The sequence below is a fragment of the Schistocerca nitens genome, chromosome 1, assembly GCF_023898315.1.
Source record: "Schistocerca nitens isolate TAMUIC-IGC-003100 chromosome 1, iqSchNite1.1, whole genome shotgun sequence".
Classification (NCBI taxonomy): Eukaryota; Metazoa; Arthropoda; class Insecta; order Orthoptera; family Acrididae; genus Schistocerca; species Schistocerca nitens.
This window is the reverse complement of record NC_064614.1, coordinates 435,930,173-435,957,773: the sequence shown is the minus strand read 5'-3', so window position 1 is coordinate 435,957,773 and position 27,601 is coordinate 435,930,173. Positions and strand designations below refer to the sequence as shown.

The 27,601-nt window shown below is 43.1% G+C and overlaps 1 protein-coding gene across 3 annotated transcripts in view; it reads right to left on the bottom strand.

The window, feature by feature from the left end:
- Positions 1-27,601, bottom strand: part of LOC126251315 (uncharacterized) — a 136,466-nt gene that overhangs the window by 18,457 nt on the left and 90,408 nt on the right. The window contains exons 1-2 of one of the 3 annotated variants that reach the window (XM_049951656.1): positions 17,109-17,221; positions 8,562-8,761 (exon numbers count right to left, since the gene is read on the bottom strand). In XM_049951656.1, the coding sequence (XP_049807613.1) occupies positions 8,562-8,655 (94 nt within the window). In that variant the 5' untranslated portion in view covers positions 8,656-8,761; positions 17,109-17,221. Of the gene's footprint in view, positions 1-5,117; positions 5,267-8,561; positions 8,762-17,108; positions 17,222-27,601 lie in introns of those variants that run through there. The other 2 variants (XM_049951666.1, XM_049951648.1) reach the window with 2 other exon arrangements.

Sequence of the window (27,601 nt, the reverse complement as noted above, 5' to 3'; positions counted from 1 at the left end):
AGTGCACAGACCTCCGATTAGTCAGTCTGCATTAGTCTGCATCAGTCTGCATTAGTCTGTAGTCAAGTTTCAGTCTGCGCCTAATAAGATTACCATATTCCTGTACATAGCCACGAAGAGAAATGTATAGACACTTTGTCAAGTACCAGAGATATGTGAGAATAAGATTAACGTACCAAGACCAAAGGAACTTCAGATTGTCAATTGTAAATAGCATCCAGAATCAAGTTAAGTAAGGTTTATACTTTTTATTATTTTAATAAATGTGTGTGAAAATCAATCAAGTTCTGTTTAAAGTTGGTCACCGTCAATCTGCTACTCTAAGCGTGCAAGTGGCATTTCTATCGTCTGACCTAACGCCAGAAGATGAACACGCCACGATAAAACCACGAGACATACTGCTGACACTCGCCTACTTCGTTAGAGCGACAAGTCAAATAATCTGATGGTGTGTGTACCGAAGGTCTTACAGTACGCACACCACAGTTAGTTAGGTATAAGTAGTTCTAAGTCCAGGGGACTGATGATGGCTCAAATGGTTCTGAGCACTTTGGGACTTAACATCTGAGGTCATCAGTCCCCTAGAACTTAGAACTACTTAAACCTAACTAACATAAGGACATCACACACATCCATGCCCGAGGCAGGATTCGAACCTGCTACCGTAGCGGTTCCAAACTGAAGCGCCTAGAACCGCTCGGCCACACCGGCCGGCGGGACTGATGACCTCAGATGTTAAGTCCCATAGTGCTTCAAGCCATTTGAACCGTTTTGAACCTGTATCAGTTTCAGTTTTATAAACAAAATGAGGGGTCTAGTTTGCAGTTAAAATCTAATCACTGTACTGGAAACAGTAAGGGGGCGGCTCTTCTACGGAATGTACGACGTTTAAGCCCATGCGAGTTAGGGATAGCGGTTACCGCTGAAACAACCGGTCATCGTTTAAACCGGTTCGTTTCGTCTCCAGTTTAATCTAATCGTTAAAACCACTCAAAAAGCCGGCTTCTGAAATATCCGATTTTAGGTTTTTTACTGCTATTACTTACAGTAATGAAACGTAGATATAGAACAAAGTTTGAACAGTTCTGACGAAGGCGAAGGAGGAGGCGTGTTTCCTCTTATATCACAAAAGTACCTTGTGCCTCCTCCCGTTTTTAATCTTTTAAAGCAAATGGAGCATTGTACTTCATTGCTACCGCACTTCACAAAAGAAAGATAAATGAATAAAAAAATGCATCCACAAACGAGATATAATATCGTTCTGTAATATTACTGATGCTCGAAGACGACAGCGAGACACTACCATATAGACCAGGTGAGTGCAAGTGCTGCACATTCCACGTCCATGTGTACCGTCTAATAGGTGACGCCGTACAGCAACAGATACATAATGTCTCTGCAGTACTGTACCCATTATTATGTCTTGCGTTTTTTGCTTGTTTCTAACTCAAGGCGTTGTTACTAAAATAGTGCCGGTCGCTTTTCGTAGTTTTTATAATAATCCAATATTTCAAGGCAATGGAAATTTTACGAATAAATATTACCTGTTTTTCAAAAAATGAATTATTTAAAAACCGAAGAATTTGGCATTGCTGCTGTGATAAACTGATATGCCAGTTTTGTACCCGGTTATTGGTAAAAAATGAAAAGAAAACCAGTTATAAGCGAGACAAAACAAATACCGAAAAATACTGGTTATCCAGTATCGGTATCGGTTTCTCCCACCCTAAATCTGCTCCCCTGCCTGGCTGGATTCACTCTTCCGATGGTGAGCAGTTAGTTATATGAACTGAGTGCTCTTCGCAGCCTCTGTGCAGGGACACGCTAGGTCCACCTCTGTAAATTTTCTCCGTGACGTCACTATGACATCTACCGGGGTCTACGAGAAATGCGGGGCCTGAAACGAACTTGTGACGTCACATTAGTCGGCTAGTCCGCTCGGCTCCATGAATGGCCCACGGGAAATAACTGAAAAAGCATCCACCAAAGGTCTTAATTTTTTCATATACTGTCGCGAGCTTGAATGCATTTAAACGCGCAGTCAAGAATTAATGAAATGGTCTGACGTAGCTACTCGCTCCTCGCAGGAGACGGCTGCTGGCATTCGTCGGACCTGCAGTGTCACGTGCTGTGACGTACGCGTCACAGCCTGTCCGTCACGTGGGCCTCGAACGTGTGCAAGTGCAGTTCGACCGTTGGGGACGACTATCGCCTTTCGTGGTCGACCTAGGATGGCTGGACATGGGTTTGAACGGTGGAATACGAGACCAGTGTGCTAACCACTGCACCACCCCGCTCGGTGTGTACGTAACGAAGTTTTGTCTAGTTACAGATAGAAAACTTTATGTGCTTTGCACACCAGAGTAATAAATCTTTTGAATGTCCATCCTTTTAGCAGGACGTCTCTAGGACGACGGCGACAAAATCAAATCAAATCATAAGGACGGCTGTAGATGTTTTTATTTTTTGTCAAGAAAGAAAAAAGAAGAAGAGAGTAATAAATGGAATAGTACCATAACAGTCTACTGAAATCGTAAAATGATTATAAATATGGAGTATTGATGTGACTGTGATAGCCATTGTAGCTCACATCTTCAATTGGTACATTCAGTGCAGAGTGTTCTTGCCTTTTCTTCCTTTGATAGTGAAAACCTGCTAACTTCATACTCGTTATTTACATACCATAATTATGTATTACGAAAAGTAATTAACAATAATCTTCCCCAGTGGTAAAATCATGGTGGTTGTGTGAAGTATGTTCTCATTTGTGCGAAAAATTACAATTCACTGTGGCATCCTTTGCACTTCTGGAAGTAACAAACAACGAGAAAAAACAGCTACAGTGCATTCCCGTACCAGTACCAGAATACATTACGTCTGCATATGTACAACATGTTCTTGTTTGGAAAGGAAGTGTCCTAATATAACAAGCTTGTAAATTTTCTTTAATGCTTTATAGACGGCTGGCACTATGTTTCGTACGTTTTAATTCTTTTTCAAATATCTCAGTCTGTTCTATGATTTTTATTTTGAGTGATACTTTGTTTTACCAGATGATCAACTATTATGAACGTCTACTGGCATTTGCGAGTTTCATGCTTAATGTGTATATTATTGATAATTATAACTCTCTCCTGCGAGAGAGCGCTCTTATTTGTACATAACATGAATTATTACAGAGCATGCTTTCCTCAAATTACTAAAGTCCCATAATCTTTTAAGAAAAGCGAAGGGGAAAAAAATTACATGTCGCAGGCGCGAACCATCATAGTACCTAGATTAGTTTTCATTAGCCAATACTCTACAACACCACTGTAGAACCTTGCAATTTTTAATGCGGTTTTAAATTCAAACACTGTGTGAAGACTCCAGCTTCTGTTATGTTTATACCTTAAATTTAATTACGACAAAGCGTACCAACAGCGACGCGTTTTCGAGAGATCCTCAATATTTGAAGAAGCTTATGTTCATAGATCATACGCAGCGTATGCCTCCTCCCATTTCTCAGACCTATATAGTCCCAGACAGCCGAAACGGAATGTTCACGTCATAGTGACGTCACGGAGAAGTCCCTTTTGTCCACGTCGCAGTTTCACGACGGCTAACGGCGAGCGCGACCACAGCGCCTCTCTCGCCGGGAGCATTTACTATTCCGCACAGTCCAGTGTCGTGCGCATAACTCGCTCGTTTGTGTGCGCCGAACTGATAATGACTTATTAAAACGATTCTTCACCATAACTACTACTGTTAATACACATTCATACAGGGTTTTTTCAGTCTTAGTTCAGAATATTAGCATTTGTAAGAAAGATATTAACAGTTTGTCTACTGTAATTAAATGTTCACTTACAAATCAAAGTATTATTCATTAAATAAAAACAGAGAATATGAGAAATACGTTACACAGATCATTATGAGAATTTTAGAACACTACACCAATTACAGGTTAACAAAAATAATACTCTGATGGGAAAAAATCGTAACACCAAGAAGGACCTGTGCGATATTCACATAAACGAAAGTCGTTAGGTGTGTTTCTACATCTGATAAAGGTGATATCTGTTTAAATTTCCGACGCGCCAGTCGTGTAAGTATGGCGCTAATAAAGCCACTGTGAATATGCAAATCAGATTTGCTTTAAATAAACTCTGTAACGGTCGTGAGCATTAGTTGTCTGATGATTGGATGTGGTGAGTTAATGTTAGTTAAGAACGCCTTTAAGGCGAGAAAGACGCCATTATCAACACTTCACTGAGTTTGTACCAGAGGTCGTGTGTAACAGGACTACGAGAAGCCGGCTGTTCCTTCTGCGATATTGCAGAAAGACTTGGCAGAAAAGAAGCTACTGTACACGGTTGCTGGCAGCGGTGTTCACGAGAATGTTCGCTCGCAATAAGAACGGGATCTTGAAGGCCACGTGGCACTACCGGAAGGAAAGGCCATCGCAAGTCTCTGTCGCATCGTACTGTATCTAAAGCAGCAGTTGGCACCACAGTGAGACAACGAACTGCTAGAAATCAGTTACTTGGAGGACAACTCGCCCTGTTAGCGCGCTACACTGACCCCACATCGCCGCCATTTTCGACTTCATTGGTGTCAAGTGAGAGCTCATTGGAGGGTAGGGTGGAGGTCTGTTGTGTTTTCTGATGAAAGCTGGTCCTGCCTCGGTGCCAGTAATGGCCGTGTGTTGGTTACAAGGGGGCAGTTCAGCACCTGCAACCAACCTGTGTGCTTGCTAGACACACTGGATCTGTACCTTAAGCTATGGCCTGGGGTGCGATTTCGTGTGGCATCAGGATCACTCTCGTGGTTATCCCATGCAAAATGGCTCTGAGAACTATGGGACTTAAGATCTGAGATCATCAGTCCCCTAGAACTTAGAACTACTTAAACCTAACTAACCTAAGGACATCACACACATCCATGAACGAGGCAGGATTCGAACCTGCGACTGTAGCGGTCGCGCGGTTCTAGACTGTAGCGCCTAGAACCGCTCGGCCACTCCGCATCCTGATTGCAAATTTGTAAGTCAGTCTTGTCATTCGAATGCTAGGCTACCATTCATGAACAGCATTCCAAGGGGTATTTTCGAACAGGATTACATACCGCTGTTGTGATTCGACATACTCTACAGAATGTTGACATGTTGCCTTGGCCGGCTCCATCACCAGATCTGTCTACAAGCGGGCACATATGGTACATCATCGGACGACATCCCCAATGTTATCCACAAACAGCATTAACCGTCCCTTTATTAACCGACCAACTGCAACAAAATGACATCCGGCACCTGTACATCACAATGCACGTTGAACATTCTGGAGTTTACAGCAGTTATTAACGTACCGGTATGTCACATTTGCAATGGCTTCTCGCGCTTACGTTAACTTGTGATCGTGCAATGTTAATCACTAGACAAACGTATTCCCGAAATTTCATTACTCACCAGTAATTATTTTTTGGTGTTACGATTTTTTGCCGTCAGTGTATGTCTGTAACGGCTGTGTTACAGAAACCCACTGTCATTTTTAAAACAAGCGTTATATTACGTGTAAAATAGTTACGTAGCCAAAAGATCGGTGTTTAGAGGAGATAAGCAGAAACACTTTTGTATCGGACACAAATGTCACAGGTGCAACCTGCACCGTTCCCCGTTACGGATCCATGAAGGTTTTGACGCTAGTCGTGTTCAAATTGTCCGCAGCTCGTGGTCGTGCGGTAGCGTTCTCGCTTCCCGCGCCCAGGTTCCCGGGTTCGATTCCCGGCGGGGTGAGGTATTTTCTCTGCCTCGTGATGACTGGGTGTTGTGTGATGTCCTTAGGTTAGTTAGGTTTAATTAGTTCTAAGTTCTAGGGGACTAATGACCATAGATGTTAAGTCCCATAGTGCTCAGAGCCATTTTGAACCGTGTTCAAATTGTTTTAAAAAACATGATTTTGATCTCCGATGGATTTCTTTTTATTGAGCGAGATAAAGCGTTTGGTGCACGAGACATCAATAGGCGCTTCAGAAGAGCTGTTTGCCCACTTGGCTGAGGCCGCAGCTGTTATTCGAGAATCATCACGTTGTTTTGAGTGTGCTATACAATAATTAGTACGCAGGTCCCAGTTGTGCATACACGGCCTTTGTATTATATATCACTAGAATCAAAACCTTCCTGGCGGCAACACAACCCAGCGGTGACAGTTTTGTCATATGAAAAAGTGTTTCTTCTAATCACCTCTAAACATTAAAATTGAATATACGTAGTTCTTTTACATCCTCTATAGTGCAGGACTCAATAATACGCTGAAGCACCAAAGAAACTGGTATAGACGTGGTATTCATAGAGATATGTAAACAGGCAGAATACGGTGCTGCGGTCGCCAGTGCCTATGTAAGAGAACAAGTGTCTGGCACTGTTTTTAGATCGGTTGCTGCTGCTAGAATGACAGGTTATGAAGATTGAAATGAGTTAGAACGTGGTGTTATAGTCGGCGAACGAGCGATGGATCACAGTATCTCCGAGGTAGCGATGAAGTGGGGATTTTCCCGTACGACCATTTCACGAGTGTGCGAGGAATCCGGCAGAACATCAAATCTCCGATATCGCCGCGGCCGGAAAAGTATCCTGCAAGAACGGGATCAATGACGACTGAAGAGAATTTTCCAATGTCACAGAAATGCAACCCTTTCGCAAATTGTTGCAGATTTCAATGCTTGGTTATCAACAAGTGTCAGCGTGCGAACCATTCAACGAAACCATCATCGATATGGGCTTTCGGATGATGACTGCACGACACGCAGCTTTAGGTCTCGTTTGGACCCGTCAACACCGGCATTGGACTGTTGATGACTGGAAACATGTTGCCTGGTCGGACGAGTCTCGTTTCAGATGTATCGAGCAGATGGACGTGTACGGGTATGGAGACAACCTCATGAATCCATGGACTCTGCATGTCAGCGGGGGACTGTACAAGTTGGTGGAGGCTCTGTACTGGTGTGGCGCTTGTGCAGTTGGACCCCTGATACGTCTAGATACTACTCTGACAGGTGACACGTACGTAAGCATCCCGTCTGATGAGCTGCGTCCATTCATGTCCACTGTGCATTCCGACGGACTTGGGCAATTCCAGCAGGACAAAGGGACACCCTACACGTCCAGAATTGCTACAGAGTGGCTCCAGAAACACTCTTCTGAGTTTAAACACTTCGGCTGGCCACCAAGCTCCCCAGACATGAACATTATTGAGCATATCTGGGATGCCTTGCAACGTGTTGTTCAGAAGAGATCTCCACCCGCTCGTACTCTTATGGATTTATGGACAGCCCTGCAAGATTCATGGTATCAGTTCTCCCCTGCACTACTTCAGACATTAGTCACGTCTATGCCACGTCGTGTTGCGGCACTTCTGCGTGCTCGTGGGTGCCCTACACGATATTAGGCAGGTGTACCAATTTCCTTGGCTCTTCAGTGTACGTCGAAATGAAGTAGCTAGTTTGTAATAGGTCCATATGGAGAATTGCGAACCAGTCGAAAAGTTGACGATGGAAAGTACACCAGCAATTATCTTGCTTGATATGGAAAATCGCGAAAGGTCGAAAACTATAAGGGGCGATCAAAAAGTTTCCGTTCGAAGGCCGTGCAGTCCAGAGTTAGTATGCCAATCAGGCAAAATCGCCGGGAGCATTAACACAATCATCCAACCGATGCACCGGGCTGAAGACAGCCGTTTGATAAAATACAGTGGCGTACTGCGTAAAGAAATCCGTAACTGCCCGCTGTACATCCTCGTCTGACAGGAATCGTCGATCCTTCAAGGCATTTTTTAAGGTCCGAAGGGGTGATAATCGCATGGGGTGCGATCAGATTATAGGCCGGCTGCTCATGTTTGAGTTGGCGCAACTATTGCGTTACGACACTTGACACAGCAAGGAACTTGGTGCAACGTTCCAAAACGGAGGTTTTCACAGACATGCTGCCCCATACACATTCCTCTTTCCCCCAATGAATGTCTACTGGTGTTTGCCTTCGGCAACCAAGAGAAGAATATCAATGCGTTGCTCCTGTTTGGACGCATTTGGTAAATACGTCGCCATATTACGTTTCCATATTATCTGCACGCACGTCGGAAAGACATAAATGCCACACTAATCCCTTGCCTACCTGTCGGTGGTTATATACTTGCATCGGAGGCGCACTGTGTTTTATATACCCTGGAGCAACGCCCCCCCCCCCCCCCCCAAAGGGAAACACTTTGGTCGCACACACAGCTGTATGAGTTTTTGGGCGCCATTCTTCGTATTAGAATACAGTCAACAGTCATCGATGCATAAACATGAAGTGGCTGGTTCAAATGGCTCTGAGTTCTATGGGACTCAACTTCTGAGGTCATCAGTCCCCTAGAACTTAGAACTAATTAAACCTAACTAACCTAAGGACATCGCACACATCCATGCCCAAGGCAGGATTCGAACCCGCGACCGTAGCGGTCTCGCGGCTCCAGACTGTAGCGCCTAGAACCGCACAGCCACTCCGGCCGGCTAAACGTGAAGTGAATGAGTCATAATAATAAACTTACCTATAATTCTAATTTCAGCAGAAGATAAATACTGTAGACTGTTGAACCAGTAGGCACGATAGAAGGAGTACATTGCGTCGGCGAGAGCAAACATCTGTGACGTATTTGGTTCTTGCTCCTTGCACAGCGCACTGAACTCGCCACGAAAGGAGAGGTACTGCTCGTGATAGTCTAGTAGACCTTCATTCAGTAGCGGCCGCCTGTAACATACAAGATTAAAAGTTAAAAAAGAAAACGAAAACAGTAAAATCAGCATGCCAAATCACGCGCAGTGAGCCTAATGTGAAAATGTTAATAATTTTTACTCAGCAGCGAAGTACGCACTGACTTGAAACTTCCTGGCAGATTAAAACTGTTTTGGACCGGGAGTTGAACACAGAACTTTTGACTTTTTTAACAAAAGTTCCTTTATTGTAATGAATTACAATGTTTTACAACATTATGTAATTATTGATACAAAGTTTTGACATTATCAAGACAGCCCCAAATTGTTTACATAAGGGTGACAATAATAGTGTACATTTTGTATCCACAAGAAAAAAACACATATATACAGAAATAATACTGCAGAGAAATGGTGTAGAGGATTTGTTTCCTGAATGAATTATCATTCTGTATCTGAGCGTGCACTGATTTGAAACTTCCGGGATCGAATCCTGGTACAGCCTTTTAAACTTCCAGGAAGTTTCACATCAGTGCACACTCCACTACAGAGTGAAAATTAATTCAGAAAATTATCCTCTAGGTCAGTGTTCTGCAATAATCAGAAGCACCATAAAGGAGCAGTAGGTGACAACATACACCTTGAGGATAGTCTGCGCTTAAGCAGCCTCGAAAACAGAGATGTATTTCAAACTGCCCTACAGTTAGTAACACGACTTAATGACCCAGAAAGAAAGAAATTACTCTACTACGGAACAGACTGATCGCTTGGTCCTACGAACAGAAAACCTTCCAACTCACAAACCAGAGCTCTGTATACCCCTGGCGGTGGTATGAACATGGAGGGGAGAGGGTTTGGACCTAAACAGCATCTACAAGGATTTAGTGAGAGCACACGAGCGGGTTTACTTCGAATTTAAAGAAACTGAACCCAGAAGTTATGCAGAGACAAGATATCTCCCACCCCCAAGATCGTACACCTGAATTATATGGGAAGTAGAACGGTTAGTACAAAAGTAAGCAATTTGATGGACGAAGTACAGCCGGATGTCGCCTGTTTACGGGAACCCTACACGCGTGATGATAAAATACTTGGTCGCCCAACACAATATATGACAATTATGGGGGTAAAGAACGCCGAAGCAGCAATCGTGGTGGCAAATACACGAATTTCAGTAACAAAAATAACCCAACTATGTACTGAACACATTGTAACAGCGGACATTACATTGGGAAGGGCATCATGGATAGTCGCATCATTATACGCACAGTACTCAAATCAGTTTGAATCCTTTGCAAACTCAATTAAGAAAATAGGAGGTTTCACCATGGGCAAAAGATTACTCATCCTCACGGACATTAACCCACGCTCAACATTCTGGCATGCTGATTGGATAGATCCCAAAGGACGTGTAATAACGGACATCATAAATGAGTTCAGTCTTTTGGTCTTCAACAAGGTAGGGCAAGCACCAACATAGTGTGGAAATGCCGGAGGTATCAGTAACACAGACATTTTATTAGCAAACGGAACATCTGTAACACACATCACTGACTGGCAAAGTAATGACAGAGCGACACACAGCGATCACAATACAATCATTATACGCACTGCTACACACATAAACACAAACACATTCACTTAACAACAACAGCGATTGGTGCAGAACGGGGCAAACTGGCGGACAATAAAAGATACTATAGCAGAATTACCCTTGCACACCACCCGAGGAAGTATTGATTACAGAGCTCACTTATTAACTTATCTACTACTTAAACCTCAGATCGCTGCAATCCCACAGGTCAGTGACATAAGTAAACAAAGTATATCGTGGTCGACATTATTAACAAAAATAAGGAAGTCCTCACGAGAGAAAATACGATGCTACCAACGAACAGAGACAGCACAAGAAATAGAAGCCAGGCTGTAAGAATATCTTGAAGCCAAACGACGATACAAAGCCGAATTACAAAAAGCACTGCAGGAACGTTGGGACAATTTTATCAGCATTAAATACAGAGTTACGTATGGGGAGAGCCCTTCAAAATATAAACTGAGACACTAAAAACACCAACGGCTATGTCAACACTAAAGCGACGAGACGGAACAGTGATGCGGGGCTAGAGATGCTCGGTAGGTTATCAGCTAAATAAGTTACTACCAGACGATGACCCTTCACGCGACCAACACCACCATATAAACTTACGCAGACAAATGGACATCAACTATATAAGTGGAGGAATCACTACTCCTTTCGCACGTGAGGAGACTGCGCTGGTAATACAGAAACTTACAGGTAGAAAAGCTCCGGGCCCAGATGGAGTCGACTCGGAAACATTTAAAGCCGGCAGCGGATCCAGGCGTTTCAGTCCGGAACCGCGCTGCTGCTACGGTCGCAGGTTGGAATCCTGCCTCGGGCATGGTGTGTGTGATGTCCTTAGGTTAGTTAGGTTTAAGTAGTTCTAAATATAGGGCAGTGATGACCTCAGATGTTAAGTCCCATAGTGCTTGGAACCATTTGAACACTTAAAGCTGCTGCACCACAAATCGTTCCCTACCTGACGAACTTACTTAATAATTCTTTACAGCAAAGGAAGACGGCTGATGCAGTGATTATCGAAAAATAGGAAGACAAGGACTCAACAGACCGCAAATCACACAGACCGACCTGCCTACTGAATGTACTAGGCAAGGTCCAGGACACGGACTACAGTCACACAGACAGCTTCTGGATATCAGTCCAAATTAGTGTGTGTTCCGGCCGCACAAGCCTATCGACGATGCAGTAAATAGGGCTTTACATGTAACTCGGAGCACACAGGACAAATGAAATTTGTATATGGTGGCAGTATTGATTGAAATGTGTGGTGCCTTTGACAACCTTTGATGGCCTGCGCTATTCGCAAAGTTGAGCCAAATGCAAATCCTAATAGCTTTATATAACAGCTTCCTCGGTTACTACAGATGCAGAGTTGTAGAATGGCGAGCGGACCGCCGAAGAGTTGTCAAGAAAATCAGCAAAGGCTGCCCACAGGGCATATTCTGGGATATTGCTGTTGAGCCGCTGGTAGTGCAGACAGAGATGATAGAGTAACTTAGATAGTAGCGTACGCTGATGATTTGTTTGTAGTGGTATCGGGAAACTCAAGAACGCACTTAGAACAAAAGACTATGCAGTTCCTCACAGACATGAATGAATAGTATAATAGCAGTAAACTTACAATTGCAGCTAATAATACAATGCACTTACTACTGAAAGGCGAAATTAAAAGGAGGCCAGTATCGAGCTAAATAACACATCCTTGCAACGCAAAGAGTGACAAGACATCTAGGTTTACACGTTGACGATAAACTGAAGTTCATTGAACATATCAGACTTACAACCGAGAAAGTAATGAAAATAATGCGTAAATAAACGAGACTATATACTTCAAAATATAGACTACCTATAAAGACGATACATACGAATCATATCGCTCTACTCGAATCTATAGTATAGTTTGCAGCGAGAGCCTGGGCGCATCGACTGAGGCTTGCAACATATAAAATCATTGAGAGACGTGGCCAAAAGAATGTTCTGCTCAGGATGTCGGAGGCCTTTGGCACAACATTGGCCGAGGCACTATGTGTGGTGATGGGAGGGTGCCCCGTTGACACCACCATCCATTAAAGAGCAGCAGCGTACTGGTAGAAGAAAGGTAGACGTGACTAGGTATTTGCAATTATAGGAGAGGACATCACTACCCTCCGCCACACACCGTCAGGTGGCTTGCGGAGTATGGATGTAGATGTAGATGGTGCCAACTAAACCGCTGGCGAAATGATACCTGGTAGAGAGAATGGGATTCTACCAGAAAAGGGGCGTAAGGGGCGTCTACAATTTTTCCCCATGAATCCCCTCATGAACCATGGACCTTGCCGTTGGTGGGGAGGCTTGCGTGCCTCAGCGATACAGATGGCCGTACCGTAGGGGTATCTGTTGAGAGGCCAGACAAACTTGTGGTTCCTGAAGAGGGGCAGCAGCCTTTTCAGTAGTTGCAGGGGCAACAGTCTGGATGATTGACTGATCTGGCCTTGTAACACCAACCAAAACGGCCTTGCTGTGCTGGTACTGCGAACGGCTGAAAGCAAGGGGAAACTACAGCCGTAATTTTTCCCGAGGGCATGCAGCTTTACTGTATGGTTAAATGATGATGGCGTCCTCTTGCGTAAAATATTCCGGAGGTAAAATAGTCCCACATTCGGATCTCCGGGCTCACTAGGGGTAAGATAGATACTGCCTACAGGAAAATTAAAGAGACGTTTGGAGAAAAGAGAACCACTTGTATGAATATCAAGAGCTCAGATGGAAACCCAGTTCTAAGCAAAGAAGGGAAAGCAGAAAGGTGGAAGGAGTATATAGAGGGTCTATACAAGGGCGACGTACTTGAGGACAATATTCTGGAAATGAAAGAGAATGTAGATGAAGACGAAATGGGAGATACGATACTGCGTGAAGAGTTTGACAGAGCACTGAAAGACCTGAGTAGAAACAAGGCCCCGGGAGTAGACAACATTCCATTAGAACTACTGACGGCCTTTGGAGAGCCAGTCCTGACAAAACTCTACCATCTGGTGAGCAAGATGTATTAGACACGCGAAAAACCCTCAGACTTCAAGAAGAATGTAATAATTCCAATCCCAAAGAAAGCAGGTGTTGACAGATGTGAAAATTACCGAACAATCAGTTTAATAAGCCACAGCTGCAAAATACAAACGCGAATTCTTTACAGACGAATGGAAAAACTAGTAGAAGCCGACCTTGGGGAAGATCAGTTTGGATTCCTAGAAATATTGGAACACGTGAGGCAATACTGACCCTACGACTTATCTTAGAAGAAAGATTAAGGAAAGGCAAACCCACGTTTGTAGCATTTGTAGACTTAGAGAAAGCTTTTGAAAATGTTGACTAGAATACTCTATTTCAAATTCTAAAGGTGGCAGGGGTAAAATACAGGGAGTGAAAGGCTATTTACAATTTGTACAGAAACCAGATGGCAGTTACAAGAGTCGAGGGACATGAAAGGGAAGCAGCGGTTGGGAAGGGAGTGAGACAGGGTTGTAGCCTCTTCCCGATGCTATTCAATCTGTATATTGAACAAGCAGTAAAGGAAACAAAAAAAAATTCTGAGTAGGTATTAAAATCCATGGAGAAGAAATAAAAACTTTGAGGTTCGCCGACGACATTGTAATTCTGTCAGAGACAGCAAAGGACTTGGAAGAGCAGTTGAACGGAATGGACAGGTCTTGAAAGGAGGATATAAGATGAACATCAACAAAAGGAAAACGAGGATAATGGAATGTAGTCGAATTAAGTCGGGTGATGCTGAGGGACTTAGATTAGGAAATGAGACACTTAAAGTAGTAAAGGAGTTTTGCTATTTGGGGAGCAAAATAACTGATGATGGTCGAAGTAGAGAGGATATAAAATGTAGACTGGCAATGGCAAGGAAAGCGTTTCTGAAGAAGAGAAATTTGTTAACATCGAGTATTGGATTTAAGTGTCAGGAAGTCGTTTCTGAAAGTATTTGTATGGAGTGTAGCCATGTATGGAAGTGAAACATGGACGATAAATAGTTTAGACAAGAAGAGAATACAAGCTTTCGAAATGTGGTGCTACAGAAGAATGCTGAAGATTAGATGGGTAAATCACATAACTAATGAGGAGGTATTGAATAGAATTGGGGAGAAGAGGAGTTTGTGGCACAACTTGTCAAGAAGAAGGGACCGCTTGGTAGGACATTTTCTGAGGCATCAAGGGATCACAAATTTAGTATTGGAGGGCAGCGTGGAGGGTAAAAATCGTAGAGGGAGACCGAGAGATGAATACACTAAGCGGATTCAGAAGGATGTAGGCTGCAGTAAGTACTGGGAGATGAAGAAGCTTACACAGGATAGAGTTGTATGGAGAGCTGCATCAAACCAGTCTAAGGACTGAAGACCACAACAACAACAACAACAAGAAACAAATGAGGCTAAAACATACGAGGGGCGTTTGAAAAGTCCATCCAAACCCGAGAGATGGCACCACTGACGCGTATAGAGGTCATGTTTAGTTAGTAGCATCTTTGGAAAGAATGCACGCCAAGTTTCAGCCATATTGGCCTATTTCTTTGTAGTTGGCTTTCGTGTGGATCAAGGAAGTCGAGCGATTGTCAAAAAATGGACGAAAAAGAAATTCATGTGGTGATTAAACATTACTTTATGAAAGGCAAAACGCGTGAGGAGACTAAAGGGAAGCTTGATAAACATTACGGTGATTCTGCACCTTCGATTAGGTTTATAAGTGGTTGCAAAAATTTCGGAGTGGCCGCATGGGCACAAGTGATGATGAACGTTCTGGACGCCCTGTGGAGGTTACGACTACAGAAATCATTGATAAAATCCATGATATGGTGATGGATGACAGAAGAGTTAAGGTGTGTGAGATTGCTAGTGCTGTGCGCATCTCGAATGAACGGGTACATAATATTTTGTATAAACATTTGGACATGAGAAAGTATGCTGGCCGCGGTATCCGAGCGGTTCTAGGCGCTACGGTCTGAAACCGCGCGACTGCTACGGTCGCAGGTTCGAACCCTGCCTCGGGCATGGATGTGTGTGATGTCCTTAGGTTAGTTAGGTTTAAGTAGCTCTACGTTCTAGGGAACTGATGCCCACAGATGTTAAGTCCCATAGTGCTCAGAGCGATTCGAACCATGAGAAAGTATCTGCAAGATGGGTTCCGCGATTGCTCACGCTTGACCAAAAACGGAATCGTGTGAAGTGTTGAAAGGATGGTTTGCAGCTGTTCAGGAAGAATCCGAAGGACTTTACAGCGTCGTTTCGTCACTGGGGATAAAACATGGATTCATTACAATACGACCGAGCGACGTGGCGCAGTGGTTAGACACTGGACTCGCATTCGGGAGGACGACGGTTCAGTCCCGCGTCCGGCCATCCTGATTTAGGTTTTCCGTGATTTCCCTAAATCACTCCAGGCAAATGCCGGGATGGTTCCTCTGAAAGGGCACGGCCGACTTCCTTCCCTAATCCGATGAGACCGATGACCTCGCTGCCTGGTCTCCTTCCCCAAAAACAACAACAACATTACTATACTCCTAAGACCAAACAACAATCTAAACAATTGGTTATCAAGGGAGAATGTGCACCAAAAAAGGCGAAGACCATTCCTTCGGCAGGAAAGATAATGGCGACTGTCTTTTGGAATTCGCAAGGGATAATCCTCATCGACTAGCTGGAAAAGGGTAAAACTATTACAGGTGCATATCATTCCTCGTTATTGGACCGTTTGATAAACCGAGGTGCAAGAAAAACGCCGGTGACTGGACTGCAAAAAAGTCCTTTTCCATCACGACAATGCACAAGCACACACCTCAGCAGTTGTGGTCGCAAAATAAATGGAAATAGGATTCCAGCTCGTTTCACATCCCCCCTATTCTCCAGACTTGGCTCCCTCGGACTACTATTGGTTCCCCAATTTGAAGAAATGGCTTGCGGGACAAAGATTTTATTCAAACGAGGAGGTGATTGCAGCAACTAATAGCTATTTTGCAGACTTGGACAATTCCTATTATTCGGAAGGGATCAACGAATTAGAACAGCGTTGGACGAAGTGTATAAGTCTAAAAGGAGACTATGTCGAAAATAAAAAAAAGGTTTACCCCAAACACGTAAGTAGTTTTTATTTTTGCACGGACTTTTCAAACACCCCTCGTATATATACCGCATATGGTATGGTCTATTTCCTCACTGGCCATGGTCCATATCTAGTACACCTCCATCGGTTCGGTCTCAATCAAACACCCATGCGCAATAGTGGTGAACTGGGAACTCCCGAACATGTCACTTTATACTGTGACAGACCGACACACGTACCACTCAGAACTGAGTATGACAACACAGGACAAATTCCAGGACAGCTGGACGACTGGAGCATACTAAATGACATAACTGATAACGTGTCACGTACGTTCCACGAATTTTACAAAGAAGAACAAACACACAAACACGGGAACAAGATACTTGGAATGACACAGACACAGATACATACACAGAAACAGACTCATACGCTGAAGCATATGCAAACAATGAGATTAATATACAGCCCTAGATGTGAGATAAAACTAAACTAAGGAACACAGAAATAGATCAACTGTCATTTCAATATATATAGAAACGTCTTGAGTAGTAACTGTAATTTAAATGATATAGTTGTTTATTAAGCTTAGGTAAAATTCTACCTGTAATGAAAACGATGTAATGATCTAATATAAGAGTAACACAACACATATCTGTGCACATAAATTATCAAATGAGAATTAATGAAATATTTTGTACGCTACCTCGAATGTGACAGGCTCGATGATTTGCCGAGTCTTCACACCGAAGTAGCTAGGTGGTGAGATCTGTAACACATATCTATGCACTTTCCTATTGTCTTTTATTTCTCCTTTTTAAATACAAGATTCTTGTTATTCTAGATATTTTTTCCGATTTTATAATATGTCAAAAAGTGATAGTATATCATAACCTCTTTCCATCTTTCTTAGTTTCTGTCTTCTATTCATAAATCTTTAATTTTAAGATTTTTATTTATTAATTACTTTTAACTCTGTAAGTATTTAAAGCTGCAATATTATTAATCTCTACTACAAATAAGAAACATCAAATAAATTCCACATTCTGTACATGTACAATTTCGCATTGTGCTGCGGGAATCTGGTGTGCCGCTATAAAGTGAAGAGTGTAACTCGAAAATTTATATACTGTTGTAAGAAATTAAGGAATTTCGATTTTAGACATATATTGCAAGCAATTTTTTTCGCAAAGACCTACCCGAAGGAGCAACCGATGAAGAAATGTTCTGTGCGTTGGTCTGCAGTGAATTAAGTGGGAACATCGCTTTAGTGTTTGTGAAGACCGAGCCACTTCTATGCTGAGCGAAAGGATTCGTGAGTAAAGTACGTGAAATCAATAGTAATTTACGAACTAGCCATTGTCTCATTCGCCACGGATCCGTTGTTGCTAAGTCTTCGCCATCTCCTCTGAAAATTGTGATGGACGAGTAGTAAAAGCCGTGAACTTCATCAAACCGCGCCCCCTAAATATGGGGCTTTTTAACGTTTTTTGTCAAGAAATGGATCACAGCGTGCTTTTACACTACTGCTGCAGACAGAAGTACGGTGGTTACCTTGAGGTGAAGCTTTAATCCGAATGCCTGAAATTAAAGAGATGAGGCAGGGACTCCCATACCCGGGACCAAAGGTATATCGCCCCCCCCCCCCCCCAAATCCGTTTCATGGAAAGGAAAAATATAATGTGGTCAGCTGGTTTTTTTATCCAAGAAAATGATTTAAAAATCGGTATTACGTATGTTTTTAACAGAGTCTAAACCAGAACTTTTTTATGGCTACTTGCAAGTCGCCATTCGTCTTCCAAAATATTAAAAACACTCTGTAGCCCCAGGTTTATCTTCTCACCCCTCCCCCTCCCCCCTAACAAAGACTATCGTACGGGCGCCTTTGAGATGATGTACTTGCATTTTTTACTATTGAGGGGCATGACTATGCAGATTTATTTGCAGATAATGAATGGGTGTTTAAGTTAGCATATCTTTATGATACTTTCATACGTTTATGTGTAATAAACAGAAAAATGGAAGGTAGAAACGAGGGTATTATGAGTACTATGGATAATATTCTAGGATTTATTAATAAGGTACATTTGTGGATACAAACAATTGAAAATGGATCGTGTGAGATGTTTCCAATTGTCTGGCACATACTGACGATAATAAGGTGTTGATGGACTTAGTTACAGAACATGTAGCACTCTTTCTGCAGAATTAAAAAAAAAAAAATGTGGAGAGAGTGTTGAAGACCATGAGTGCGTTCGTGATCCATTCGTGGACTCGAAATATCTTTCGAATAATTTGGGTTTACGCTTGAGGAACTGGCAGACAGAAGATTGAAATCAAAATTTTTCGAAGTGCCTTTGGATACATTTTGGATGTCAATAAGCAATGAATACCCGGCTATCTCCGAAACAGCAGTTAACTTGTTATCGCCATTTTCAACTACATATATGTGTGAACTGGGCTTCTCGACATTGAGTGAAATTAAAACTCTAAGCGGACAGAGACTCAGATCCATCGATGATTAATCGAGGCGAGCTTTGTCAACGACTCTGCCACGACTCTGCCGCCAGTGCACAAGGAAGGTACCACTAGAGTTATTTACTGTAAAATTCGCATTAGAAATTATTAACAAATAAATACAGGAGTCTATTTCTGTTTCATAATAATAATAATAATAATAATAATAATTGATTACATAACAACGTAATAATTCGTAATTACATTACCAATCATACGATTTTGAAGGGACAGACATTTTGGTATGCCCTGTTGAGTGTAGATGTACCGTGAGTAATAAATGGTTGCCTAACACAGCTCTAGGTTGTGGCTGAGCCACTTCTCTGCAGGATCCTTCCTTCCAGGAGTGTTTATCTCGCAAGATATGAAGGGGAACTTCAGAGAAGTTTGGAAGGCAGGAGAGAGCTACTGGCGCCGCTAAAGCTGCGAGGGCGGGCCGTGAGTCGAGCCTGCATAGATCAGACGGAATGGTACGTGCCCATGAAAGGCGACGTTCCAGGTTCCAGTCCCGGTACGATAAACAGTTTTAACGTACAGGTACCTTCGTATTAGTAGAACTCTCTAAGAAAGATGCCTCCTAATCGATAAACGTGAATGTAATGTCAAACAGTTTCACTTACCCAGTCCCTTGCATCCACTCCCACATTTGAGCACAGCACAGTTTGATCGCTTAAGGTACTCTTTTTTCAGGTCCGCCCTTGCAACTACTAAAAAAGTGTATTTGTTTCTCCGTAAGCGTCTTGTTTTATTCATTTAAACCACTGTCGGTAGTTATGGTTTCTGCCTGCATCAGGGAGTGTCGTCTGCATGCACGTTTGTCTGGTATTGTGCGTTTCACACTGGAATCTTCGGCCTATTTGCAACTTGATGTACAGCAGTAAAAGTTTACAGACGTAAAACACGACGAAATAATACGCCACTATTGCATGCAAATATTTGTATACATTGTTGTGCAACCAGCCGCTGGGGATGCAACTTGGTGTGTAGTGCTTTGAGTCTCCTGTCCGACAGTGCAAGTTACGAGATGGCAACTGTAGCCCTAAGATGAGCGTTCCATAAATCGATGTATGTGTGCCAGGTGTATCTTTCGATGAGGACAGAAGCGTCAAAATCTATATCGGTATTATAAAATGAACAGCAATTAACTGCAGCCGCGCGGAATTAGCCGAGCGGTCTTAGGCGCTGCAGTCATGGACTGTGCGGCTGGTCCCGGCGGAGGTTCGAGTCCTCCCTCGGGCATGGGTGTGTGTGTTTGTCCTTAAAATAATTTAGGTTAAGTAGTGTGTAAGCTTAGGGACTGATGACCTCAGCAGTTGAGTCCCATAAGATTTCACACACATCTGAACAATTAACTGCAATCTGAGCAGTATTTTTCCCCTAATTAACGACTGCGGTATCCATAGCAGTGTGAACGAAAAAAAGATTAAATATCGAAAGTTAAATTGCAGAAGAACTCATTCTCCTCGTAGAGTGATCTTCGGATACCAGTTTTACTTGAGAGAAGCAGTGTCAATCAGAATGTGAAAGGCCCAGTTTCACCGGAAAGCAGCAGATACCATGATATGGGATGTCATGGGGCTGAAAATCACAAATCATTTCCCTGTAATGTATTCCGGTTGCTGACCATTGTTCTTGATGTGCTGTGTACCATTCCAGCTCTGCTTACGTGCTAATTACGTTTAGACTTCGCGCTAAGGTTTGTTTTGTATGTGGAAGATGGAAATAGGTCGATATTGACTAAAGTATCTGCACAGACGTGGCAACGCCGCTAACAATAGTCGACACAAGGTACTGTATGAGCCGACAGTGGCTCGGCGACAAGCCAGGAAACAGAACCCTACCAGAGGAAAGAAAACTGGCCGTGTGGGACTATGTACGGGAAGCAGAAAGACCGAAACTGCACAGGGACCTGCACAGGGGTAAACAAAAACATGGCAGATGTGGGCCGCTGGTTGCTGGGTAGATGAAAATGGCATTTGACACTTGGCAAGAGGCGTAAGGCGAGGTCTGCTGTGGCTGAATTCAGCGTTAGAACTGTTCCGCCTGGCTTACTGCCACCACGAGGTGAGCACTTCCGTCAGCAGGTCTGTCCTTACAATGTGTTGCATGCACCCCCATGGCAGCTGACCCCACTATTCTGCCGCGATACCCTCGCCAGCTCATATGTCGCCATCACGATGTCTGCTGGTGGGAATACTAAATCCCTCCTTCCTCAAAAGGCCACAAGGGGCCAAAAATGGCCAAGCACGGGCCGCACCCTCAAGCGCAGAAGCGGAGAGGGCGCTGTGGACCCCAGCACCCGACCAACATCCAAAAGAGACTTCACTGGATGGACATAAAGCTGCTGAGGCTGCGCACCATCTGTGGCAATGGCATGGCCATATCCACTGGCAAGTGGGGAGAGGAGGCAAGACCTATGAGGAAGGTGTGTCGAAGTCCAGGGACCCTGCATTGGTAAGTGTAGGAATGAGCATCGCTGGGGCCCGAGACCGCTAGGGAAGGGAGGGCAGAGGTGGGCATGAATAGTGCTGTAACGTGGAAGCACAATGCTAAAAATAGGAGTCGGGACTGACCTGGGAGACTGAGTGGGAGGCCACAGTGGTGATGGCCCAGTAGGATGCATCTGCAGCTCATTTGTATGATGGGACAGCTGTTCTGACTAACATCCATCCCAAAGAACTGCTGAACTATGTGGTCCACCACAACACCTGGTAGTCACCACTGCTGCTGGCCAAAAGGCTGGGCCCAATGGTAGTCATTGGAGGAAAACACAGTGGGCCATGATGGTCGAGAGCAGCCACTTGGGATGCAACAAATCTAGCAGACCCTGCAATTGGCACCCATGCAACCTGTCCACTAGACTGCGCTGGTTGACTGGTGTCACCTGGTATATAGTAAAAAAACTTGACAATGCATCATTGTGGTAGAACCCGATACAAACTTCTTCATCTGAATCTTGAATGCATGCATGAAGTACTCCACCTCCAAGTTAGAAACTAGTCGAAATGGGGCAGTAGTCTCATGCTGGATGTCGTTGCAAAACAACTCTTTGAACTTCTGCTACACAAAATGTTGACTGTTATCAGACACGAGGGACCTGGAGGAGCCCTTTATAACAAAAGTAACCGAGAACATGTGAAAAATAGTAGTCAGTGATGTGAAGGACAGCCTGCTTATGTACGCGAAATTGGACAAGTCTTTGACCATCAACATCCACATGCTGTCGAAAAACAGACCCACGAAATCGACGTGCACCCAGTCCCAAGTGTGCTCCAGGATCGCCCAAGAGGAAAATTGGTGTGGCAGTGTAGCGTGATTCTGCTCACACAGGTCCTGCCAGCCATTACAGTGCCTGTTCCTTCTGGACTTACAAACCTGACATCAAACGCTGGCTATACTTTCAAACAACCATAACAGTTTATTCCTAAAGTCTTCAATACTAAGATCACTATCTAATTTTAGGTATGCATGTATGTGTGAGTGATTACCTGATGCAAATGGCTCTTCAGCATTACAATATTCAGCGTACACTCATCTTTATACAAAATGTAGAAAAGGTGCTTTCTACCAACACTAATGCTATCAACTATTACGGCACGCTACCAGAATGTTCCACAATTTGCGCCAATGGCTTGTTGGGTTATAAAGTTCATCAGTACAGTTAATATAACATTTAATTATGGTGATAAGGTAAGATTATAAATATGACAAACTTTTTCCTTCTTTTTCGTACTAAAATCTTAACTATTAAAAGCAGTCTTTGAAAAACATGTATTATAATGTAATAATTAAGACTAAGGTATATGTGTATAAGATAAATGCTTGTACTGGAAGAATTACTAAAGGCAATCAGGCATCTAAGAAATTCTCTGAAGAGAAGAGCCTATCGAAAAACCCAGAATATCAATTAGTGATACAAGCTAGATGCGTTTTCGTTACAGGGATTTGATTCCACTGGCATACCTCGGTGTAGACATAATGGTAGGAATCAGTTTGTATTTACAATTCGTTCTGAACCTAAACATTCAGTAGAGGCTAAAAATGTGACTAACTGGTCAGATTTAGGAATGGTGTGTGAAGCAAAAAGTACTTTGTTGCAATACATAAATCCTTTTTATTGTGTAGTCGAAATCGTAGGATTGGAACCAAAGAAGTACAATCAGCTGCAGGCCGAAGTGAAATATAAGGTGCTGGCCGAAGGGAAATATGCTGATTTTACGTGTACTGAAATGTTTATATGACTTTTTGCAAAAGGAAAGCAAAAGTTACACTGTAAGTAGAAAATCTGTGTCGCAGCACCCGTCCATGTCGACGATTATTTGTTGCAACTTGGACTACCTCCCCTGTTACCCATCTGACCTAAAGAGAGCTTTCTGCAGCTATATTAGTATCAGAAGAGCTGTCGTATTGCAAACCAAACTGCGAGGAGCCACCGAGGCTCTTAAGGGAAAGCTACAGAGAGTTTCTGTTTATGCTTAACGGACACTGGTGCAAAAATACATATTTTGATATTTAATGTTGTATAGACCATTGTGGTATGAATATTAGGTCTCCATAAAACAAAAAGAAAGACCCACAAAGAGATAGCACAGCAGATGTTCAGTGTCGCAACTGATTGCCAGCCAACAGAAGTGACGTTGTACCGAAGCCTTCGCACGAATTATGCCCCAGGGCAATGCGCGCATTGACTGGAATATGCGAGGCCATAACGCTGGGGTGACAACCACCTGACGGCTTTGCACCTCAATGACAAGCAGAAGGAGCCCCTGCGCAGCATCCAGTCAATCATGTAGGAGAAAACACATACGCCACGCCAGGATCCGCATCCACAGAGACATACTCTGGCCAGCTCATCAGGACAGCTGAAACGATTCTCTGGAAAAGCAGGTCATTGCCTGTTATGGTCGCGACCCACCCGCTGTCAGTGCAAATTCCAACAAGGTTTTCTGCTAAATAGCATCCAATATGAGCACGGGAGTCTGCTGCTGATCGAACTCCAGATCGGACCTTACCAGGAACTGTAATAGCACATCTGCGTTTGGATGCTGGGCGCTGTATTGGTAATGAATGTCATAAGAGTAACTACTGAGGAAGAACGCCCACTTCTGCAATCGGTGGGCAGTCCTGTCCAACAGCTTGAGATGAAGGCCGAATAAGGAGACTTGTGGTTGGTGATCAGTAGGAACTTTGTCCCATACGAGAAAACATGAATCTTCTTAATTCCACAAATGATACCAGTGCCTCCTAAAGTGCGCGTCATATATCTTGGCGGCCGAGTTTAGGTTCGTTCTGCGCATCTGACGTCACAAAACACAGTCAGCCAATGAACAGAGAACGACGTTGCCAGATCTCGACTGCAGTGCAGAGCACGGACGAGTCTCTTCAGTTTTAGAAACGTTCAGTCATAAATACAGTAATAGAACAAAAGCAATGTCTTGATAGCAGACTTTCTTTTATAGAAAGTTTGGTAAAAGCATTCTTTATACCAATTGCTTCATATGCTATTAATTAAACCAAACAAGCAATAAGACTCCTAATTCAGGCGATAGCAAGGAAAGGTGTTTGTTTCAATCTCACGAACTGCTTTTTCGCAATAAAGAACAGCGGTAATTGTTTATTTCCTATTGTACTTCGACGAAGCGTGAGTAATTCCTAGTCATACCAACAGTGTTTATAAGTAGTTGCGTGCGGTGTTAGAGTCCTTATGGAGTCACTCCATTCAATGAGCCAATGTAGTGGAACGGTTAAGGTGTTGGGCTGCCAACTGAAAGGTTATGGGTTCAAACCTTGTGCGGTGCTTAAATTTTCTTTATTTAAAAACAATTTTGGAGTGCCTTACTTCACGATTTTTATTCGTTTGAATGAAATTTCTAGTGCTTTGCCTCTTCATTAACTTTTTCGCTGCTGCAGACACGTGCTCCCCGCACTCCACGCTGTGCGCGATTTTATTATCACTGCACTTCTCGCCTGTGCAGACACATGGTGTTACCACTGCTTTGACACACTTATCATTCGATTTCACAAAAACTATTTGGCCAAAAAATTTGATTTTTACACGTCTTCTTGACTGATACCTTCCCCCCATAAATGACTTAATTTTGTTTTGATGTGTAGCATTAAATGTAGTAAACCATTGCACGAAATTTTGAAGAGTTTGCAGAGGTAAAAGTCCATAGCGTATACTTTCCGTATTGTCGATTTTAGTTGCCACAATGTTGAGAATGAAATGTGGACAAGATACCTAAATTTCATATAATATTTACTGTATAACAATATCTCATTTAATTTAAGTACCACATAGGTGTCGTATGTAATATTGAGAAATATTCCGTCTTTCGCGACTGTAATAAAAGTTTTATTTACACAGGGCGCGTTTGGCTTTATTTTAAAGTGAAAGGTGAAAAGGTATGGCACATACACAATGGTATTCATGTTTTATTTCTTGTTTTTGTTCCACAGTCGCAGTTTTACCAATGGTATTGAAATATATCCCTCTTCTGCAACTGTAATAAGCGACTTATTTAGACCAGATGCGTTTCTCTCTTTTGAAGCATCACAAGAGGACTGTATTTTGTGTCCTCCATTGCCAAGTCACCTTTCGTAGTTTTGTGCTGCGGTAGCACAATATTCAACGTTTGTGTTGGCTCATCAGTGTTTTAGCAAATAAATGCTGTTTGTGTGTGCCACACACAAAATTATATTTGACATAGCTCTGAGCACTTCACTGACAGACGGTATATTCAAGTCCTAATGTTTTTGTAAGTCCACAGTTTTGTTTAATGCATTTTGTCTACTTCCTTTTGATTGACTGAAGTGCGTTAAAGTAAAGCCAAACGTGCCCAGTGTAAGTAAAACTTTTGTTACAGTCGCGAAAGGTGGAATATCCCTGAATATTACATACGACACTTATGTGGTACTTAAATTAAATGAAATATATAGGTATCTTGTCCACATTTCATTCTCAACACTGTGGCAACTAAAATCGACCATCCGGAAAGTATACTCTATGGACTTTACCTCTGCAAACTCTTCAAAATTTCGTGCAATGGTTTACTATATTTAATGCTGCATAATAACTGCGTTGAACATCGAAACAAAATTAAGTCATTTATGGGGGGAAGGTATCAGTCAAGAAGATAGGTAAAAATCTAATTTTTGAGCCAAATAGTTTTTGTGGAATCGAATGATAAAGAGTGTCAAAGCAGTCGGAACACCATGTGTCTGCACAGGCGAGCAGTGCAGTGACAAAATCGCGCACAGCGCGGAATGCAGGGAGCACGTCTTTGTAGCAGCGAAAGGGTTAATGCGGCCGTGGTGGCTTTACTTCATGAACTGCGCACTCCCCCCTACACGTAAGCTTGCGAACTATGCTATACTATGGCGCTGCTTCTATTGGCGCGTGCGTCGTGTGCAACTGGCAACGCAGCAATCTCCCGCGTCTAGGCGGGCATGCGCGAGCCGCCAAGATAAAAGAATTGAACTATATCTACCTATGAATAATTATGCTGTGCCACAGAAAGCATCTTTGATTTGTAAGCAATGGGCTGCTGGGTGTCATCTGGGTTTGATGGAACAGAACCACACCAATGTCGTACTGGGACACATAACACGCCAGTGTTAAAAGCTTACCTGATGTAAATAAAGCCAACCGGGGAACGAGGTACAAACACTGCCTGAGGGACAAGAAAGACCACTGACAATCCGCAGACCAGACAAATTGAACGCCATTTCTACGAATCCTATTAAGAGGACGACAGAAGTGTGCAACATGTGGAATGAACTTAGCGTAATATGAAATGTTGTCCAAAAATGAATGGAGTCCATTCAGGTTTCTGGGCGCTGGCAGGCTGATGAGGGCTTCGATGTGCTCGTCCATAGGAACGAGGCCATCTTTGCTGAGCTCTTGTCACGTTCGGGGACAAGAAACTTCACTTTTACAGCTTGCAATGGAGGCCATTCTCCAGCAGGCTGTGGAAAACAGACTAGAGATTTCGTAAATGCTCCCTTCGTGTAGAATCCGTGTCCCAGATGTACTGAAGGTGAATTTCGTGAATCATCTCCTTCAAATAACCCTGATAAATTTCTGACGGCAGTGAAGTCCCAAAAGGCAAGCAATTAAACTGGTACAATCCAAACGATGTGTTGAGTCACAAGAAATTCCAAGAAACTATGTCCAGAGGCAACAGCAGGACATCACACAAGTGAATGGAAAAGAAAATACTCGCCTACCAATAACTTCTCCTACGAACCCTCCATCGATGGACTTGGATATGAATCCGTGACAAATTGCACATTAATCGTCTGTTTAAAATCGCCACAAAGGCGCTTAGTGCTCCAGGGTACTGAATCACCATCAAAGGGGTGGTCCATCGATTCAACGAAACAGAGAATTGATCCTGACAAACCAGTAACTTGGGATTGACCTTGTCGCACATGGGGAAGGAAATGCAGTGGGAGTGACAAAATTTAGGTTTCGTCGATGACGTAAAAGAAAACTGTGCCTCAGAATTTTCTGTCTGACGTAAGACATTCTCAAACAGCTAGTTGAGGACCATAGTAAAGTGTCCAAATGTTGAAATGAACAGACTGAGACATTAAATGACTTCATCAACTGTTGTTGTTGTTGTTGTGGTCTTCAGTCCTGAGACTGGTTTGATGCAGCTCTCCATGCTACTCTATCCT